At 36.5% G+C, this 9,304-nt stretch overlaps 1 protein-coding gene across 2 annotated transcripts; it reads right to left on the bottom strand.

Annotated features, from left to right (window-relative positions):
- Window positions 1-58: 58 nt before the first annotated feature.
- On the bottom strand, window positions 59-9,057 carry LOC107020472. 2 transcript variants are annotated; one of them, XM_015220849.2, is made up of 6 exons: window positions 7,866-9,057; window positions 7,635-7,743; window positions 7,091-7,220; window positions 6,188-6,925; window positions 972-2,772; window positions 59-805 (listed from the first exon to the last, which is right to left on the bottom strand). In XM_015220849.2, the coding sequence occupies exons 1-6, from the start codon at window positions 8,059-8,061 to the stop codon at window positions 375-377; spliced, it is 3,405 nt and encodes a 1,134-aa protein (XP_015076335.1). In that variant the 5' UTR covers window positions 8,062-9,057; the 3' UTR covers window positions 59-374. The 2 variants fall into 2 exon arrangements, with proteins under 2 accessions (XP_015076335.1, XP_015076334.1); XM_015220848.2 differs by having other exon boundaries at window positions 59-808; window positions 7,866-9,055.
- Window positions 9,058-9,304: the final 247 nt, after the last annotated feature.

Here is a 9,304-nt window from a genome sequence, read left to right on the forward strand (position 1 = left end):
AATGAATAGATAAATAAAGTTAAAAGCTAAATAACCATCTTATCTGCAGCCAAAAATGGAAGGGTTGTGAATTTAGAATTTTCACTAGCACCAGAAAGGAAAAAAATGAATTCACACTTGCTCTCCAGTGAAAAAAAAAAACTAGAATCACATACAAATGGACTAACAAGAATATGGCCATTGGAACAAACCTCCAATGCCTTTTGCTATTATCTCCCTAACAATCAATTAAGCTTTACAATGATTATGTTATTAGAAACATATATATATTTCTTCTTACAAATAATGCAAAACAAACAAAAAAAAAAAAAAGGAACTGCTGATCACCAAAATAAAATTGGCCAAGCATTAATCAGGAGCAACTCTGGGAGTAATCACATTATGGTGCAGTTGCATTTGGATTCCAGCTTTGGAGGATTCAAGCTGTCACCTTTAATAGGAGCACCAACAATGCGAGTCGTGGATTTGTCCATTTTCTCATCACTTTCCGTGTTGGCGTTGCTTTGAGGAGGTTTCGTGTCCACCTCCATCTTCTGTCTAGCCTTTTGAGATGACTTAGAATTACGTCTACCTGAGATTCTACCACGCGGATCCCTTCTGTCAGAATTCGCTTTGCCCACTATAGTCACCGTGGGCCGGGAATCTTTCAACAGAACTGAATCCTCTTTTTCAATAGCTATGTTAGCAGCTCGATATGCAAGGTCATGTACAATGGAGCTACAAAACAGTATTGTATCAGTAGCTTCTTCTAGTGTCAAGCTTCTTGGCTTGTTACCTCCTTGCCCCTCCAGTGTAACAGTTGATTCTTCTGTCACAAGAGATGAAACTTTAGATACAAAAGAGACTACTGGATACATTTAAAAGGATAGTAGACTCGGTTTCCTATGTCATTTGGTTCAACAGTTAATACGCATTCCAAAAGGAAAAACTTACAAGAAAATGCATAATTACAACACAAGAAATATACATACCACGAACGATGTCCTTGTGATCCATGGAATCAGCTTTGTCAACAGATGCTAATATTTCATTGCCATCACCAGACGCTGCATGCAAGGACTGCTCATTTAATTCATCGATGCTGCTCTCTGAATGCAAGGAGCAAACATCAGATTGTAAATCAAGAGAACCCACATGTCCATTCTCAATTTCCAGCTCAGATATTGCATGTAGTGAGCTCTGATTCAAAGAAGCCACAATCTCTACTTTATCAACCGATGAATTTGACACGTCTTCCTCAATAGGATGAGTTTCAGAAATCAAATCACAAGGATCCATATTCACAGAATTGTCCGAGTTAGCCAAGTTATCACAATTCATATATGAACTGGACTCCTCAAAATTTGCAACTGATGGCACAGTTCCTGAGTGATCCACTGACTTGGAGGCAATTCTACAATTATCATCACTCTCAACCTCAACGCATAAGTTGTCCACTTTTGTATTTTCTCCTTGAAGTAGTTCTTTTTCTCGATCAACATATGCTATCTCAATATTCTTTTGTAAGTCGGCAGAAGCAGACGTTTCGAAGGACTCTTCAAGGAAACTTGTCACAATGCTTAAAGTTTGTACTGCATGATTTGAAATTCCAGACAAGGATGAGTTGGAGCTTTGGAGCTTTCTATCATTCTGATTCCGATAATTTTCCAAGTCAAGTTTCCTTCCACTTAATTGCCGCTGGAAGCGAGTTTCTGTATGACCAGCGGAACCCAAATCAATGGATGATGAAGCAGAAGCACTACCATATCCAGTGGAGCTTCTCAAGCTGTTGTTCACTGCATCTCGTACATATGATAAATCATCATAATTTATATTAGTGGCAGAAAGTGTCCTGTTCTGAACAATGTTCCCCTTCCCACTACTTGATCTATTCAGCAGCACTGAAATACCTGCACCTTCTCTTTTTTCAGCATTCTGAACAAGCTTGGAGTTGATATCAGCATTGGGTGATTGAGCCATTGCTTGGTGGCTTTGCACACCTTCATTTACATTCGACTTCATATAAGCTTTCTCACCCTCATCTGGACTCAATCTATGATGATAATCCCCCAATTTATTATTGCCAGTTGCTTCTGAGGAATCATGTGAATTCCCAGCTGATTCAAAACTGTCAACTGATCTGTCTAGGATTGCTGTCGAAGTTTCAGGAGAATTCTCACCAACTACCAGACTTAATGGGGGAGTAGCACGCAATTGTACTTCTGAATGAACACAATCTGGACAAAGCTTCAAATCTCCATCAAGTGATCCAGTGTAATAGTACCATTGACCACATCTAGAACACAGTACAGCATCTTCTAGAGCATTCACGCGGGTCACACTTGCATTCGAGTTCAAAACTTCCACATCTACTACCATTTCCAAAGCTTTATCATGTGGACTGCAAATTTTAGAGCCAACAAGTAGAGAATCAACCCTCGGGTCACCATCAGGATCACCAAGTGAACTGCAAGAGCCCCTATTATAGATTTGTTTCCCGAGATCTTCACTTGTAGAATCAGCCTTGTCAAGGACAAAAACTTCATCCTGCAAATCAGCATATGTTGTCTTTACTTGATCATTACCTATATCCTCCTGGTTTTGTTCAATTCCTTCATTGTCATGTAGTCCAGTTGTAGCTTGATCAGAGCTAGCATTACTGCTACTTGTGATCGAGGAGTTTCTGGAGATTATAGAATGATGTGTGGTGCTTGTTTTTCCAGCGTAGAAGGTTGAACTGGGGACACTTGATAAGAGAGGCCTGAACATATTCTGGGGAGATTTCCTGTGATCCTACAATAGGATTATTGACTTCAGAAACATATTCTCTACACAAATTGAATGAGAAAACAATACATTCCCATGCAGTGATTATATAGCTGCAATTGAGAGCTTGAATTTCCTTAATCAGCAAAATTAAGCGCCAAGTTCCCAGTTATAATTTGTTCTACTAAATCCAACACTTCGGTGTTAGGGAAACAGTGCTAATATAGGATATCTTTAATTAGTATGTCGAGGAAGTTTACTTGCACTGGGGATGATACAGCGGGTTAACATTTTAAGTTTTGCATGTTTGAAGATTGTTACTGGCAAGCCATGCCACACTCACCTAGTCACTTTCCGAAAAGAAGCAAAAGTGCTAATGAAAGAAACAAGAAGGTAACTTGACAACAGGGAAGAACAAAGCCAACGCAAACGGTTAGAGATGACCGTCGTCTAATATTCTGGTCACTTTCTTAGGAGGTGTGCTAGCTTTTGTTTGGTCGGGTAACACTCCAATAGCAGAGACCACCTAACTCAATTTTTTGTTTGGGGTGACTTATTTACTGCCTCGATATAAAGAGATGTGCCTTTAACTACAAGTGAAGTGTCAAGGAACAACCAAATGATGCAGAGACGCTGAAACATTAGTCGAAACAGTCTATGTGATAAGGCACATATCTTCCGTACTTATTCAAGGAGGAAGAAGCGAAGAAAGATAGGAGAAGATACTGATTTGCATCTTCTCAAATTACTGGAGGTTTCACTCAGCAATGAGCAGTTTCTTACTGTTATTAGGAGTTATGGCAGTTTCTTACAGTTATTAGGAGTTATGGAGTTTCTTACTGTTATTAGAGTTATCTATCCTTATCCTAAATAATTATAAAGTAGTTATTATTTATCTATTATATAATAGGAGATCTATGAAAATAAGTAGACAGATGGTAATATATATTTTAAATGCAGAAAAGGTTGTTCTAAGAGATACATGATACTTGTCTCTCTTTGTGTTTTCTATTGTTCTTTGAGATACGAGATACTTGTGTCTCTTTTTATATTTTCTGTTGTTTTTATTCAGTATAAAACCTCGGCTCCTATCACTATGCCTCACATCATCATGCAAGGTTTGTATTACAAGATTATGGTTATTCTAAACTTTCTCTTCTATTCGATGACATAACTAGTCCTTCAAATAAATTACAGCAATAACCTTTATTTATGATTATGCATGATTCTCCGACACTGTAAAGATTCCAGACCTGAATTTGAACCTAGAAAATAAACAATGTAACGCATTGATCTTTCTTACCAAGGTTAGATATGCTAGCTCAATTGGAAAAACACAACCAACAATAAATGTAGCATACCAAGAGTTCTTCATCTTTAGCAGAATTTTAAGGGGAAAAGAGTTTGTTGATAAATAACTTTAACAAACTAGTGTTGGTTCTAGTTAATTGTTCTAATAAATATAAACAATAATTGAACTGAAAAAATACAATCAACTTTAAGAAAAATAAGTCTGTTTTCAGAATGTATTCTGATTTTTCAATCAATTAACTACGTTTTCAACTTATAACTCACTTTATAACAATGAGGTTTTCAGAATTTTAATCTAAACGGGAATAAAACGAGAGTACGATAAAATAAATTTGTTTCTCAACATCCTATCAAACATATTAAAAGAATAAAAATAAGTTCGTTTCTTGACAACTTTCTTCTCAAGGAAATTCACTTATTGCATGTACTTCCCAAAAAAGAAAAATGCAATTGAATGTATCAAAAGATCCTTAGTAATTGAAATTAAGGAAAAACATAATTTTCTCTACTTGTAATCCAAAGGCCAGTATATTGACATCAATTTTTTTAAGCTTTGCGGACTAATCATAACATACCAAAATGAAAATTGGCAAAATATTTCAGGTAATAGGGTTTAAGGGACATTCCAAGATTCCACAGAAGAATAACCAATTATCTGAACAGACAAAAATCTAAGATGTTTCTATTATAACCATGGTATCCCGGTTGTCTAATTCTTCGGATACCTAACTCTGTCTTAAGAAATTACCTAAAAAAATTTGTCTCTGATGGGATTTGAAACTGAGACCTCATGCAGTGGCAGAATTTCTCGTAAGCAGCATCACATTTTAAAATGAAAACAAATAAATAAAACACTACTGTATAACATTATATTAAAGAAAGAACATAATTTAAATAAAGCAAAATTCACATAAATTATTATTTGCTATAGCTCTCCTCGATGAATTTTCATTTCTGAACACTTTTTTCTATACAAGACATCAAAGGATCACTAAAAAAAGTAATCATGCATTTGTTTTCAAATTGATCTTAATCAATTTTATTAACGAGAAAGAAGAAGAAGAAAATATATTTATTTTTTTTGAGAAGGAAGAAGAAGAAGAAGAAAATATATCACAGTTAACTAGAGATATAAATTTGCAAAAGAAAAAGTTAAAAAATTTACTTGGATAGCAACAATATCATTACTTAAGAAGTCTAACATTTACTTGTCGAGAGAATTAGGATATGATCTTTTCTTTTTTCTTTTTTGAGATAAAGGTAACAAAGAATTAGGATATGATCTTTTGGATTCATTGGTTCACGGTTTTCTTGACTTATAAGAGGTCCACTGTTCGACCCTGGTTGCTTTGCGTTAAGCAGTGTCAATTTATTTAGTTTACCCTTATATTATGATTCCAATTATGTATATATATTTAATAAAGTTTTGGGACAAAGCAGTGTCATGTGACACCCCTGGGCCTAAAGTAAATCCGCTCCTTCTCAACCCACTACATTGACTAGGTCACAAAAGACTAACATCCTGTAAGTCCAGATCCTGGATGTTGAATTATAGTCCAAGACTCAGTGCTACTTCGTTGATAATAGTAAATTACTGCTCTCAGTAGATTTAGAAAATATGAAAACACTATGGGGAATAATATGAATATGGAAAATACCGATTATGAATCACAAATTTGGAAAATATTAGTGTGCATGTGTGTCTTTTATATTGTAATTTCAGAATGTTTCTAGGATAGCTCCTTAGTAAAATGTGGCAAGAAGAAAGATCCTTATCAATGTTTCAAGTATAATGAAAATGTTAATGATGTTCAAAGAAGTATTAGGCATCAATAAACCAAAACTTGCAACTTCCAACAACATTTCGTAATTCCTAAGATATCAATATTTCTTTACACTTTCTGTTTGGAGTTTTGACAACAAGTCCCAAGCATTAGAAAGATACAACCTAAAGTATACATGACAGCTGTGCCCCCACCCCGTGTTTTTACCCAAACCACATTTTAGCACAACCTGAGCATGATGGAAATGGACATCTTTATGGGAAAAGGATATAGAAAACTAATGCCAGGTCTACATTAGAGTTTCGCAAATGCTAGTAACTATGCAAGAGTAAAGGAAGGTAATATACCATTTGCCGGATTGCCATGTCGAAGGATCTCTTTGGAGCAGAACTAGAGGACACTACTCTTGTGGACTTCTTTGAATGACCAAGAGCTTTCTTATTTTGGAATCCACTGATACTTCTTGGACCTGAACGATCTGAACGGCTCACAGGAATGGATTGTAGAGAATCTAAGTCATCATCACCAGACGATGCAACTGACCCTTTACTGTGAGAGCTAAAAGGGTCACGATCATGACTATGTGATGAGCTGACACTTCGAGAAGCAGTCGGGGACATTGATTGTCTTCCAGACCTTGATCCACTTCTGGATGCAGGAGAAGACCCTCTCACATAGGAAGCAGGGCGATCACCCAGTGAAGTACGAAGATTGGGAGGTGCCTCCAAGGAAAATCCTGGAATATTTGACTGCCACGCCCTTATCTTCGGTGATGCAGAGTTTCCTCTACTAGTCTTGACAGGAGAGGAGCCCCTCACTTGCGATGGAGCAGCAGTACCACTGGAGCCTGTGCTCAACCTCCGAGGAGTTGGTGTAGAGGACCTTGGAGGAGGTGTTGAGAATTTCTTAGGTGAGGGAGACGGTTTCCTTGTCGGAGTAGAATGCCGCAAGTTAGGCGGTGGACTTGAATGAGGTGCTGAAGATGGTCTTCCTCTTGATTGATCGGCAGTATAGCTAGACCTAGGAGACGGGCTAAGGCGATTCGGACTGGCACTACCTCTACTACTTCTGTGACTCTTGTCCATCTACCATTCAATCCATATAAAAGTTAATAAATTGATTGTATTAATTAAAACAGAAGCTCCATGCAAAGATATGGTTAGGTTGCATTTGGTACGTTATTTAACTATAATCATCAATACAGTTCCCAAAAAGGAAAAGGAGAACAGTTGAATGACTAAAATTCTCACCGTTGATGATCTAGAGATTGAAATGGGTTGGCTTCTAGGCCGTCCCCTCTGCTCATGATTTGTCGGGCGTCTCTCATGAATCTCGTCATCCAAAGAAGGAAAAAGAGGAGTGTCCGGAGGGGTCAATAACCTGTCATCAATAACTCAGCATATTAGATAACATTTCATCAATAAATCAGCATATTAGATAACACTTCATCAATAACTCAGCATATAAGGAATGAGGGGTATATTGAAGAACATACATCACCTAAAATGTGTGCTAAAAAATAAGTATATGTCTCTGACAAAAATAAAATGCATTTCTTTCTAAAATGTTACTGCAGACTTACAATGAACAAGCCTATTCTTTCTGGCTCCACAGCTTTAAAATCGTAAACAAAGGGGAGTTTTGTTAGCTAAATTAGAAACATGGATAGAAACTTTGGACAAGCACGTAGCCATTGAGCAAACTATGCATTTGAGTTCATTATCAACATATATATACAAAATGCCAAAATAGGGGAGTAAAGAGTAAAATGCTTGAAAGATAAACACAACCAACCAGTCATAGTCATTCTTATCGCCTTCCGCATTAAGAAGGTCACTACTCTCTCCTCGAGCTGGAATTGATATTCCCAGCTTATAATCCGAAAAATACCTCAATTTAGTAGCTGCCAACAACAATGAGCAACAAAAGCAATATAGTCAGGATAATAAAAGCAAGAGCATGTTTCTGTGCTTGGTAACAAAATAAAGCTCAAAATGTAAAACATAAATTAATGCATTATCTTACAAAATAAGTCTTCGATTTCATCATTTGCTTGAAGCAAGAAATTATCTCTTTCCCTGGTTTGCACCTCATTAAACAGGGCAAGATCATCATCCTTGTCCCTCAAATGAATCCCACTTTCAAGACTGCGCCCTCTCTTGTGATTTTCTGCCCTGAGCTCCCTTCCAGGAGAGCATCTCATAGCCGGTGAAGGAGGCATAACAGTGTCAGTGTCGGCTCACCCTAATACTAATCAATCAAACTCCCCTAGAAACCCCAAACCAAAAGAGCATATTGTGTCCCCCATGAACAATTAAGCAAGAGTTCAACCACTTCACATAGACCCCCTCTCAGCTAACTTAAGTTAACACAGAAATCTCAAAGTGGGAATTCAACTTACTTCAAACTACATACACCTGGAACATGAAGGCAAAAGAAATAGTCCTTGCCACCTTGCACTTTGTGGCTGAAACTGATTTCAATTCCAAAATCTAAGGCCAAAACTAAACTTTCGGCCACTCAGTCAACTCTATACAGAATCTTGGCAACAACAAGAACAGTTCAACTTCAAATATCCAATCACTATAAGCAAATCAAGCAGGAACACCCCACACACAAAAAGAATGCAAAATTCCACAAGGAGGTACCTCAAGAACCCTAACCCAATCACAAATTAAACAAAAGCAAGCCAATTAACAGCTCCACTTGAGCTTACAAACTCATCAAAACTAAAATTAGAACAAAACACTCAAACCCCACTACTCCAATAACACCACAAAGCTTGAAATTTGAAGAAAAATCTGAACTTGAAACAAGAAAAAGATCAAGAAAGAGTGTAAACCCAAAGCTGGATCTGCAAGAATTTGTACAGATCAGCAAAATGCAAAAATGGGTTGTGAAATTATACACAAGTGAACTCAAAAAAGCATTTTTTTTTTAACTTTTTCAAGAGTGCAGATGAGTTGTTGTGGATCAAAACAAAAGTAAACCCTAAGACACCATTTTTTTCCCCAAAAAAAATAAAACATAAAAAGTTAAGAAGACTGAATTTTGCAGAATGAATTGATGTTGGTGATGATGAATGAGCAGTGAAAGAGGGGTTTTGGTTTTAGGGTTGAATAGTAATTTTACTTCTTTCCTTCTCAGCAACAGCAAGCTTTCCTTTTTTCCTTTCTCTTTCTTTCTGCTATCTGATAGTTCCCTTTCCTTCTTTTTCCTTTTTCGTTTTTTTTTTTTTTGTTAATTTTGGATAATTACAGTTAGATAATATTCCATATTATTAGCAGATAAGCATAGATTTATTCTTTTATTTTATTGTAATGTTTTGAGGTTTATAGTGGAGAGTTTGATGTTCATAGAGAAAACGTATCAAAAGCCTAACATCACAATTCACACGTGAGTTTGTGTATATGTTTTTATTATAATTATTACTATTCCAAGTACAATTCCCTAGGTTCTAGATC

This window comes from Solanum pennellii, chromosome 5 (genome assembly GCF_001406875.1).
Source record: "Solanum pennellii chromosome 5, SPENNV200".
Lineage (NCBI taxonomy): Eukaryota > Viridiplantae > Streptophyta > Magnoliopsida > Solanales > Solanaceae > Solanum > Solanum pennellii.

What these genes read in the sequence shown, in the direction of transcription:
- LOC107020472 (XM_015220848.2), bottom strand. Translation starts at nt 8,061, where the DNA reads ATGCCTCCTTCACCGGCTATGAGATGCTCTCCTGGAAGGGAGCTCAGG. An exon ending in TGAAATCGAAGACTTATTTT is followed by an intron (nt 7,744 to 7,865) that starts GTAAGATAATGC and finishes TGTTGTTGGCAG; the next exon opens with CTACTAAATTGAGGTATTTT. An exon ending in ACATGGCAATCCGGCAAATG is followed by an intron (nt 2,773 to 6,187) that starts GTATATTACCTT and finishes ATCCTATTGTAG; the next exon opens with GATCACAGGAAATCTCCCCA.